The 13072-nt window shown below is 34.9% G+C and overlaps 1 protein-coding gene across 2 annotated transcripts; it reads left to right on the top strand.

Moving 5' to 3' along the window:
- Positions 1–5556: 5556 nt before the first annotated feature.
- On the top strand, positions 5557–11382 carry verm (LDLa and CE4_CDA_like_1 domain-containing protein vermiform). Of its 2 annotated transcripts, none has more exons than XM_089706073.1 (5): positions 5557–5718; positions 6925–7060; positions 7879–8009; positions 9317–9466; positions 9915–11382. In XM_089706073.1, exons 1-5 carry the CDS (start codon positions 5667–5669, stop codon positions 11072–11074), a joined length of 1629 nt encoding a protein of 542 aa, XP_089562199.1. In that variant the 5' UTR covers positions 5557–5666; the 3' UTR covers positions 11075–11382. The 2 variants fall into 2 exon arrangements, with proteins under 2 accessions (XP_089562199.1, XP_089562204.1); XM_089706078.1 differs by lacking the exon at positions 7879–8009 and adding an exon at positions 8171–8283 and having other exon boundaries at positions 5558–5718.
- The last annotated feature ends 1690 nt before the right edge of the window (positions 11383–13072 follow it).

The raw sequence follows: 13072 nt of genomic DNA, 5'->3' as shown, positions 1-13072 counted from the left end.
CCTAATGTTTTGGGGATAAGCTGCCTGCATAAATTTATTGAAAGAAAAAAAAACAAACTTTAAATATGTCTTTAATAAGAAATGATCACATGCTTATAAAGAAAAATATTGCAAAAGGATTTCAACACACTCCTATCAGTTAATTTATCCCTGAGAATAAGTCATTCAAAAAGTATAGCATTGACACATCATAGTGGTATGATATACGCAACGATGACAAGACAATAGGCGCGGGGCGCCAACACGACCCTCCCTCATCTCACGCTGTAGTAGGTGGCAAGTTGCACATCATCGATTTTAGTTTGGTCGTATATCGTCACCGCAGTACAATAAAACTTTCCATTTCATTTTGCAATAGTCTGTGTAAATTGAAGTCAAAAAAGGATAATGTAAATCAGCTGTATTGTTAGCGACATGCATCAAAACAAATAGAGAGTTGGTATTTTTCTATTATTGATACTGAATATAATAGCTTGGAGAAGCGCAATTCAGTCTGCGTTAGTGAAAGCAGTGAAAGTCAACCAGTATGTACACAACCGCAATGTTATTTATTTCTATCAAGCATTGCAAATAAAAATAACATCCTTTTGCATAATCACAAATATAATGTCAATGTTAAGTGAAACTGTACTTAAATATGTATAATAGAATGCAGTTAAGAATCAACTGAAATATTACTCATAATTCCTTTTAGTCTCTGCATGATTCACATTGTAATAATAGGTTAAACCTTCAGTTTAACTGGAAATAAACCGGCATTAGTAATGTACCTAGTGAAATTTAAAGTAAATGTTTAATATTTAAATAATCTGAGAAACCAACTATTACCTATAGGGACCTTATAGGGACTGATGATTATCACTTGACATATTGATTACTTTATAATAAAAACAAAACATTCTTTGTTATTCTTTCTCCCATCATCTTAATCTTAATCTTAATACTATTATAAAGGCGAAAGTTTGTAAGGATGTATGGATGTATGGATGTTTGTTACTCTTTCAAGTAAAAACTACTGAACCGATTACAGTGAAATTTAGCACACATATAGAGGGTAACTTGGATTAACACATAGGATAGTTTTTATCCCGGAAATCCCACGGGAACGGGAACTATGCGAGTTTTCCTTTGCAAACGCGGGCGAAGCCGCGGGCGGAAATCTAGTACTAAAAAAGTCGATAAAATTCGTGATGAGAATTTTGAATGGAATTGTAATATCATGCATGCTGTATAATGTAAAATAATGTAAATATGTAAGTACCAAAATAACAAAATACTTTTATATTAATAGAAAACTTAATTCGTATTAATGAAGATGGATCAATATATTTAAAATTAAAATTTTCCTTGTCGAAACTAAATTCGTGGAAACGTGTTCACTTAGCTTTAAAAATGATTCCAGCACCTCTTGTAACTTTTCGCAATACCTCTTCGAAACAAGGCCGTTAAATTATAAAATGGCATAAATTATCATGTAAATATACACCAGTATAAAGATTATTAAAACTTAATAATCAATTAATATACTGTTGTTATTCTTATATTGATTTAAGCAGTAGAATAGTCACCCAATTTTAATTTTGCCACGATTTTTCTTTGCCTCTTTATTATGAATTATGTTATGGAACATATAGTTTTAGGCACTTAAAACATTTTTTATGGAATATTAAATAAATATTTATGTATTTTATTATTGTTGCTCACATCCATACTGGTTGGCCTCATTAATATAATACAGCTTGGAATTAGCTAAGGTACTCAAGCTCGGCTATACCTACAGTGAGGTAGACATAGGTATGCATGCATTGTCGCAAGTGAAAGGAAATATCTTGAAGGATCCTTGACTCTTGCGCGCCTACTCGCCGCCGTGTCGTCGTCACAAGCTTAGCTGTGATGTTGTGGTACTGTGCGCATCTTAATTATTTCATTATTCTTTTATGCTCATGCGCAATATATTTATTTCATGTCTACATACGAATTTTGTTTCCTATAGATTACATAATAACACGTAGTGACTCACTATACCTATACACGACTCAATAAAAACTTCAGAATCACTGTTTGAACTTGAACTTATTTTTCCATTGCATTAATTAAAACAATAATATTTTTTTGTGTCTAGTTTTTCTTGTCTTAGCACTGTTCATACAAATCATAATCATATTATAATTTTAACATTGTACAAAGTTTTGAACATTGTAAAGATTAACAAAAGATCTGTCTTCCGGCTAGGTACCTACCTATTAATATTAGCAATTAGCATACACTAATGATAGTCTAGTTTTGCTTTAATTTCCGCCTTAGGATATATGCAATTCCTGATCTATCCACATCTGTTACCGTATTAAGAATGTTTGATTTCCTGTACACTTGAGAATTGAATTAAATTTTTCAAAACAATATATCCTGTTAAATATCCTTACAGCGTGTTCGATCAAATTAGTTGTTTCTTTTTGTAATCGAATGGTTAACACTTTCACGCGATGTGCCATTTTGTTACGTAACATTTCCGAATACTTAACATTTAAACTATTGGTTGCTAGATTCTTATGCAGTTGTTACGTGCATATATATGACCTGGATAGCTGACCTACATCAAACATGAGACTAAAATTAATATTTTTCAAGTGGATGTTGTTTAATCTCACTTTTAAAAACATGCCAAACAAGCGACTTATCTATTAATCTATTCATCATTTAACATATTCGCGTGACCTTTGACGACACAGTAGGGGACTGATTAATTAAATATTTTATAACAAGGTGCTACTTAAGTCATTTAAGTAAAGCCCACATATTTTAATACTGATTCCTCATTAGTAAAATCTGTTTGAAAAATAGATCTAACTTGTTTTAAATACCAGGGATATTATAACATAAATTACGAAATATTATTAAAATAACATTATGTTTAAAAAATATACAGTACCTATGTGTTGTTAGTGCATACAAATTTATAATAAGTAGGTACTAATTATTATAAATTTGCCCGATAGTAAAATTTCATTGTCAGTTTAACTGGTCTATATGTTACATATTGATAGCAAAAAATTGAAAAGTTAATTTGTATGTATACGCATATGATGTATTAATAAAATTATAATAATTTATGTAAATAACCCTAGATCTTGGCGTTTTATATTATTTAATAAAATCACTTGCAGTCAATACTGATACAAATAAATGCAGTTAAAAATTTTCTTACTTGAATATAATTATTTAATTATTATTTACTAGATTTCCGCCCGCGGCTTCGCCCGCGTTTTCAAAGGAAAACCCGCATAGTTCCCGTTCCCGTGGGATTTCCGGGATAAAACCTACCCTATGTGTTAATCCAAGTTACCTTCTATATGTGTGCTAAATTTCATTGTAATCGGTTCAGTAGTTTTTACGTGAAAGAGTAACAAACATCCATACAAACTTTCGCCTTTATAATATTAATAGGATATTTTTGAGTATCATATACATAGATTAAAATAATAGATTAATTTAATTCATAACGCGCAAAATAATTTTGTTATTATTTTAAGTAAACTCGAATTGAAAATGTTCATAAACGTAAACATACCATACACATACCTTAAACGCGTTGATGTCTAATACAGGTGACGACTAACGATTGATACGATAAAATTATTTAAAATACTGAAAATGTTGTTATTTTGTATGTATTTGGTAATATATCTTTTAAAATTCATGCAATTCTTGTGTATTTACATCTTATATTGTTTAACATATCCTCTAAAAGTGCATACTTACTTAACTCAAATGTTCAGTGCAACACAAAATCAACTCATTTTATCAACTTTCTGCGAGTGCCAAAAAGCAAATAGTAGATTTAACATATTCGTGTTAAGTGCCACTCTAGACATTTGTCTGTTTTCACTGCTTAACTACAGAGTATTATTGAACCTTTCTATGATGGTGATTCTATACGGTTTAACAATAACGCCAACATATTAAGATTTAGAGGTTCATCAGAAGAGGTGCAAGTAGCGTTAATTTTAGTTTTTGATTAAAATATCATAGGGTCAAACGTCGGGTCGTGTCGGCGGCGCGGGCGCGCGGAGGTGCCACGCAGAGATCGCGCCGGCCCCGACCCGCTCGTCTCGTGCCGTGGGCCTCGGTACTCACGTTACATAACTTGATCCACCCGGATATTGCCGCAAGGCCACATATCTCGCTAAACTTTGATGCATTCGACCCGATAAACATGCAATTAAAATTGAAGTATTCATTTTACATGAAGCCTGTGTGTACTTCGAACAGGTATACCTAATCTACCTGCTCGTAACCACAGTAATGAAGGATAAAGACTTTGATCGATTGTGGTCACAACATGCAATCGGAGATTGTTAAAACTATATATATATACATTATACATGCCTATTGCCTATTCATTAATACCTGTATGTGGCACATACATTTTCTTTATACTCTAATGTTTAGTTTTACATTGAATTTGTTTACCTTTATCCATTTAAAGAGCTTAGGTTAGACGCAGCTGTATTCTGAATTGTAAATAAAGCATTATTTTTTTGCTACGGAAAAACACTTTTACTACAAATCTTATGTCCTCTAAAATTAAGACATAATTATGTAAATTCATATATTAATTTTCGAATCTTCTCTCCACCTTTACGTGACATTGACATAAATTTTAAAAACTGGTTCGTATTATAATCGAAAGTGAGGATTTATCAATAAAATTACAATAATGAGGCTTCTTCACAAATATTACGATGTTCTAGGTTTAGCTTATTGCATATTATTGTGTAATAATTATTAAAGGATTTTTATTAGGTCGTTTGGATTGAGTTTAATAAATTGATAGATTTAAACGATAATATTTTATAATTATAATGTAGAAAATATAAATATATTGTGAGTTGTATATAGTGTATAGTAAAAAATAAGTTAAATTGAAATCGAGATACGGAAGTGCATAGGTATGTGGTCATGATTGATATTGACTTCCAGCAATTTCCTACCTTCCTTTACCTTTTGACCTTCATTCAATAAAACGGCGCAAATATCAAATTAATAGTTAAAATAAAATCGCGTCAAATTTAAAGATATGATGATATATGTAAAAAAATCTTTAAATTAGATCTATTTCGTAGCACATCAATAATTTGATAGTTTTTTACTTAGTAGGTATACACTAGAGGAAAACTACTTATTCGTAAGATATCTAAAATAGTGATTGATTGAAGCCTTGAAGTAAGAATTTATGACAATAGTGTAAAATTGCACACATTATACATTTCAAATACTTGGGGACTGGGGTGACATCTACGAACCAAGTGGCTACGATCGCGTTACGCGATGCCTGATATATGTTCCATCAACAATATTTATTATGACAATGAATCGTTAGATTTGATGTGAATATGATAATTAAAAACTAAACAAATAATAATTGTATGCTTATCATAGCTGTTTACTATCACTATGAATAATGTCACCGTGTGCTTATTAAAAGCTTCGACAGAGAAGTGATGATTTATACTGGCGGGAGGTATAGTGCGTAGAGGACGGGTGGAGTGTCTCGGCTGGTGTCGAACGCGAGGTGCCTGGTTATATAAATAGGTGAAGAGGGGCAGCAAGCACCTCTTGCACTTTCTTGCGGAGCGCGACGCAACGGCCAGTCTTTGCCGAGCGCTATGGCTCGACACGCGTACCTGTGTCTTGGTGTGCTGTTACTCGCCTACTCCGGTTAGTACTCGTAACTTTTCCATAGGTTTATTTTTTAATTATTCGTGTCTAATTTCACAATTTTGTTATAGTCCTATTGTAATATCTATAATTCTTCGACAAAACATATTTCATTTGTAAAGTTTTAAAAAAGTAACGATAATGATGGTAGTGCTAAAAAATGGCGGCTTTCAAATCAACGTATTATTTTAAATTTTTATATTTTAGATAATCATTTAAATGAATATTAACTTTCGTTTTTGTTTTTTGTACTATGCATCAACATAATATAATATATTTAGCGCTGGTCAAATGGCGAATGAGATATAGCACCGGTTAGGCCTCCCCCACATTGGGCGTAGGCCGAGCGTACGCGTTTCCTGAGCGTGCTGCCGGCGTCGGCGCGGCGCGGACGTCGCGTCAGCGCGCCGTCTGTGGGGCGCGGGCTACGCGTTGTCCAGCGCCGCGCGGGCGCTGCGTGAACGCCGCGCAGACGCCGCGCTTACGTCGCGTTCCATAGGCGTTCGGCCGCCCGTGCCCCCCGCACACATTCCATGAGTGCGAGGGGCACGGCGCGGGCGGCCGAGTGCTTGACGCGACGTCGCGTCGGCGCGGCGCTTGCGCAGCGCTTGCATAGCGTTCGATGGCGCGACGCCCGCGCCCCACAGACGGCGCGCTGACGTGACGTCCGCGCCGCGCCGACGCCGGCAGCACGCTCAGGAAACGCGTACGCTCGGCCTACGCCCAATGTGGGGGAGGCCTTATCTACGTGGCCGGTGTTGACCTCGATTTCTTTTTAAAGTTTTACCTTTCAATGCCGTCATCGACTTGCTTTCGGAATACGCAACTGACAACTGAAATACGTGTGAATACGATATCTTGTGTAATTTTATTCGTTTTACATGCAAGTTAATATTACAAGCCGATTAAGCAGTGAACCCTGACAATTTACCCAACTACTTGCCTTTGAATCACGCGCACTACGGCACTCGACTCCAAAATGAAACGGTACTACATTCCTACCCGCGTGTGGTAATCGTAGCTTACGTTGAAGTGTTACTCAATAGCAGTTCCAAGCTTGTATAATAAATATTACTAACAAACAGTTTGTTTCAATCATGACGGCAAAAAAATATTCTCATGCTCTCGTTCTTTCTTTCTGAAATGTATCGCAATTCCAAGTGGAAAAAAATGCATTCATTGTATTAAATGTAAATGTTTTTATAGTGGTAGGTGAGTCGAGAGTTAAACGTCAGGATGATGATGGCGGAGATGAAATAAACCCGGAAGAGCTTTGCGATGGACGGCCGGCGGACGAATACTTCCGGCTCTCCACAGAGGGCGACTGCCGTGACGTCGTCAGGTCAGTTTACTATAACTTCGTATTATTCATAAATTTTTCAGCCACGTGAAATCATCCATGCGTAGCATAAAACGAGCAAGTTTTATAAAGCTTAAACAAGGTCATCTAAATTGTTGATTTATTTATATGCTTCGTTAGATATTCAATTCAGAAACTTGATATTCCAGCCAGTGAACGGAATGGTCGATAACGTGCCTTGAATAATATACCTAACTTGATTGTACAGAAACTAAACAATGCAATGTCCACTCTGTAGACTGCGTGACATTTATTTTTTTTAGCTTGTACTTGCTTTGATATTGAATTTATAATGCACTAAAAAAACTGACGTGGATTTAAACATACAATCATTTTTTTTTTTAATGATTTACCAAAATAACTTTAGGAACAAACTATTTTTTATAAAATTTAATTATTTATAGGATTTTTTACATTCATATTATAAATATTATTTGAATAGGTATTTTTTACTAAATTTGACGCTATCTACCTACCTACTATAGTATTTTATCTACCTCATCAATAGGTACAAATACGATAATTAAGAATAGGTATACTGATATAAATAGAATATTTTTACTTTTGCTTATTACTTTTTCAGAGTATTATTTTAAGCAGCGATTATTGTGTTTTAAAAGTTTATTTAAATAGCTTATACTACAGCAAGCAAGCTTAGATGTAAGACGACATGGAATGCTGAGAAAATACGACTTATTTGGAGGCTTCATAAGTCGTCCAAATATATTATGTTTTACGAATGGTTTAATCCCTATTTATATGAATCTGGTTCAATAAGTTGAAGGCTTGGCTGTGTACAGGTGCGACAAAGGTGCTGAGAATGGCGTAACCAGGCTCGCATCGGTGAAGTGCCCCGGCGGTTTGGCTTTCGATATCGACCGACAAACCTGTGACTGGAAAACCCATGTTAAGAATTGCGATAAACTAGAAAGTAAGTTTCGATGAATGTGGGAAGTGGTCGAACGAAGGGCTGGCTTCCGTCTTAACTCATATTGGATTTTCTTCACAAACGTCCAATACCAGTTAGCCTTTTGTGCGTCCGCTTCCGGCCTATTTTTACTTGAAATAATTGTTTATTTCTTATTAATACAGGTGCACTAGGTCAGGTCTTAAACAGATCACTTGCCCATCCGGACTGTCTTTCGATCTCGATAAACAGACCTGCGACTGGAAGGGTAAAGTGAACAACTGTGACAAACTTGAGAGTAAGTGGCGACAAGTTATACGCGTGTAGCGAGCTTGGGTGAAGGGGCCGCGTCGCACAGTAGATTTGTTTTGCATGAGGCCCCGGACAAAAGGAACGGCCTTCAAAAGGACCGACCTTAACTACACAATGGAAACGATTGTTTTGGCATACTTATACACTAATCCTGCTGATATATTTTGTCTTAAACATTTTTTTTTTATTTACAAAGCAACCGTGCTAGAGATACGTAAAAAGAAACTTACAATAATCTTCGTCTCAATCACTGATGATCAATCACGCACCAACAATTGTTGAAATATTGAGCGACAAACACAACGCAATCATAATTCACTCATTTCACGTTTCTTCCAATGCTTATGCTTTAATTGACATTATCATTAATAATGCTCTTTCGGACTTTTACTAACATTTTTCTTTTTGGGGTAATATATTATGTAAATAGGAAATTACAACTTTGTTTGCAATAAATAATTGTATCATACACAACCGCTTTACTTTAACAAAATAAATTATATGGAAGGCTTAACTTCTTATTTTTGGATGGTGTTTGGTTTATGTAAATAAATAAAAACAAAAAAAAATAAGCCTTCTTTAACTTTAAGGTGTAATTTATATAAAATTAGAAAAATATAATATGTCTTTCACCACTTCTCTTCCTTCTGATATTGATTTCAACTGGTTCATAGTGATAATTCATTTCATATCATACAATATTTACATTAATATTCTAGGTCAAGAATAACGATTGACCCATTTCCTTCTCTGAACTATCTTCTACATTACAACAATGCTTTGACCCAGTGACTAATATTTCATAAACTCTTTCTCGTCTCTTCTTGACCACCACTGAAAAGATAATACTTATCCTTATTAATTTTTCTGATGTTAACTCGTCATCTCTCATGCTTCCGAAACCTTTTCACTTTATTACTGACGACACACTGAAAATACACAAAGAAATACGTCCACCCTACGTCCTCCCTAAAGACACACGAATTATTTCTAGATTTAAAGATTATTTACGTTTTCAGAGCCAAGGAAAATTCTGCCTATTCTGAAGACCGACGAACCAATTTGCCCCGACGGAAAATTGGCCTGCGGCAACAGGGAATGCGTTGACAAAGAACTGTTTTGTAACGGCAAACCAGACTGCAAAGACGAATCTGATGAAAACGCCTGCAGTATGTATATTTTAGCTCTTACTAAAAATAATCAGAATAATTCAATTAAAAGTACGTCACTTTGTAGATTTTGCCATTGTGTACAAAACAAAATAATTAAATCAAAATATAATAATCGGAAAATATTGGTTAGCTATGTTCACAATAATTATTACTATCGAATCATCATTTTAAACACTAAAACATCACTTCAGACATTAACTATATCTTATATAAAGTGTAAAGTTATTGTCGTAGCCAGATCATATTATATTTAATTTAATTACACACCGTGACGTAAATAAAGTTCACCATTCACTTTATAGAAATCGGTTACATAAATGAGAAAGATCTTGTGGTTAGGTTACCTAATAAAATATTATACCTAACTGTAATTTATAAAATTATGAGTACGTTATATATACAAAGACCAAGATATAAGTTCTAAATAATATATTTCCTCTTGCAGCTGTCGATGTCGACCCCAACAGAGCTCCCGACTGCGACCCTAACCAGTGCGTCCTTCCCGACTGTTTCTGTTCCGCTGATGGTACCCGTATTCCCGGTGGAATTGAGCCTAACCAAGTCCCACAGATGATCACAATCACTTTCAACGGCGCCGTCAACGTAGACAATATCGATTTATACGATCAGATATTCAATGGCAACCGACACAATCCTAACGGATGTCAAATTCGTGGTACATTCTTTGTATCTCACAAATATACCAACTATGCTGCGGTACAAGAATTACACCGTAAGGGACACGAAATTGCAGTATTCTCGCTCACTCACAAGGATGATCCACTCTACTGGACCAGTGGAACCTATGACGACTGGCTGGCTGAGATGGCCGGTGCCCGTCTTATTGTAGAACGTTTCGCTAATATTACAGATGCGTCTATCATCGGAGTGCGCGCCCCATACTTACGTGTAGGTGGTAACAAGCAATTTGAAATGATGGCTGACCAATATTTCGTCTACGACGCTTCAATCACAGCTCCTCTTGGTCGTGTCCCAATCTGGCCATACACTCTATACTTCCGTATGCCACACAAATGCAACGGTAACGCTCACAACTGTCCTTCCCGAAGCCATCCAGTCTGGGAAATGGTAATGAATGAATTAGATAGACGTGATGATCCTACTTTTGACGAATCACTTCCTGGTTGTCACGTTGTTGACTCTTGTTCTAACATTCAAACTGGTGATCAATTCGCCCGTCTTCTTCGTCACAACTTCAACCGTCACTACACGACTAACCGTGCTCCTCTTGGTCTACATTTCCATGCTTCTTGGCTCAAATCCAAAAAAGAATTCAGAGATGAACTCATCAAATTCATCGAAGAGATGCTTGAAAAGAACGATGTCTACTTCACTTCCCTTATCCAAGTTATCCAATGGATGCAAAATCCCACAGAACTGTCATCACTCCGCGACTTCCAGGAATGGAAACAAGACAAGTGCGATGTTAAGGGTCAACCTTTCTGTTCTCTACCAAACGCTTGTCCTTTAACAACACGAGAGTTACCAGGAGAGACCTTACGTCTGTTTACATGTATGGAATGCCCGAACAACTACCCCTGGATCTTAGATCCTACGGGCGAAGGTTTTAACGTTAAGAAGTGATCTCTTAAGTAAAAGTGAAGAAAAGACTGTACACATGTAAATAATACTCAGTAATATTATTGAATACAATTAATCGTGACTTGTATGACATGACGAAAACACCAACTCTGGTTATATTAATTATTATTGTTGTCAATGAATTTATTGCCTATTTATATGTATGGAAACTTAGAGTTGGTGTTTGACGTAAAAGGTATTGAATAATGTCCTGTCACTCCGCTGTATACTGCAAGGATAGATAATCTTATGTATGTTTCATTATAATTTAGGATGTTACAATTTTTATGGACAATAAAAATTAAATTGGATTTCGGTATTTTATTTCTCCTATTTTAACTTTAAAATTTAAATTTTGCAATTAAATTGTAAGAAAAGAGTAACTTAAAGTGAGTAATTATAAAATAATAAAATGAAATAATACATATATATTTTTTAAGAAACTATCATTGCAATATTATTACAATGATAGTTTCTTAAATAACTTCTCGTATTAAAATTCTTATCAATTTTAAATTAAATTAATTTAATTGGTCAATTTACACAGCTCAAGGTCAAAGCTACGTTGCAAATTAGAAGTACAAATATAGAAAGCAAAATGCTTGCTCTACTCTACTTAACAAATCGTTCTACGCCAAAAAATACATAAAACAATAATTGTTTGTTATGGCTCCATAGCCTCTCTTCATTTAATGATTTAACCTTTGTTTAACAAAGCAAATTTACTTTTTTACTTGTATTCCCTGAAGGCAGAAACTATGCAAAAGATGATGACATGCGTCCAGTTTTATCGAACAAACAACTAGCATTTAAATTGCACTGACATCGATCGTAAAAGATAAAACTTAAGTGGCGTAACAATGATGACTTAAAGGTTGCAAAATTAGCTTATAAATAAATTCGAACAACCATATTCGTGAAATATGTAATTTTAGGCATTTGTTACGCAATAAATATATATTATATATTTAATAAAGTATTCGATTCCGAAATATACAAACTTAGTTAGGAACAATACTTTACTGTTATAAAAAATTGCTAAAGAAATTTTGAAAGTCTAGCAATTGGTTACACGATTTAATTAAAATCCTTGTCCCTTACTTTAATTAAGGGCGCTCTTAAGGGTCTGAATGTTATCAAGCCATATTATTTGCATTTGTAACATTTGATAAACTAACTGGCTGATGCTGCTGTTCATTAGAATAAACATGGGATAAAAAAACATATCGTTCATCTTCTGTTGTTTTATTTTTACTAAATACACAAGTAGTATAATATTGTAGCCATAATGATGGTCACACATAATTAATTATTTAATTTTCACGACCTGTATTGTATGACCTAAGTAGTTAAATGTTACGGATCCAAATCATTTGTCTAGCTGTCAAATTGAATGGCTAAATACACACACACTACAAATATAGAAAAAATGGTTATTCTAGAAGCCTAGTACATATTATAAAAAATTGGTTAAATGCGTGTCGGACTCGCGACATTAGGGTTCTGTACAAATAAACTAAAAGCAACCGTAAATGTATGACCCAATGTATGATCGTGCCAATCGTTGCCTAATCTCGACTTTTTATTATTTGTTTTTATAGCGGCAACAGAAATATTTCAACTGTCTTTCTGTCACGGTTTATGATCATACAGCCTGGTGAGTGGCGGAGCCATTATAGTCTCAGGCCATCCACAGCAACGTAGTATAGCACATCTCTGGTGGAAAAGCACCCTATCGTTTCTGTGTTTGTATTCACATAATATTATAACTGGTTGTGCATACTGCAACTTATATTTAAAAAAAATTGGTTGTTTGTAAAGTAGGTTTACGATCGAGATGTTTACGTGATAACGTCATTGGTGGCAGCGCTCGAGATGAGACGGGAGATCGCTCCGTCTCTCTCTCGTTATACCTGCGATAGCGCTCGTGAGGTTTTGGTGTGACACAAGTTTCTGAACATGTCACCCGACTAAAACGATTTTAAAAACGTTATCACGTTA

The sequence above is a fragment of the Colias philodice genome, chromosome 2 (genome assembly GCF_061535455.1).
Source record: "Colias philodice isolate Cphi_HAF_F1 chromosome 2, ilColPhil1 Martin Lab GWU primary, whole genome shotgun sequence".
NCBI lineage: Eukaryota > Metazoa > Arthropoda > Insecta > Lepidoptera > Pieridae > Colias > Colias philodice.
The sequence above is the reverse complement of the archived record's forward strand: the minus strand, read 5'-3'. Positions and strand labels throughout refer to the sequence as shown.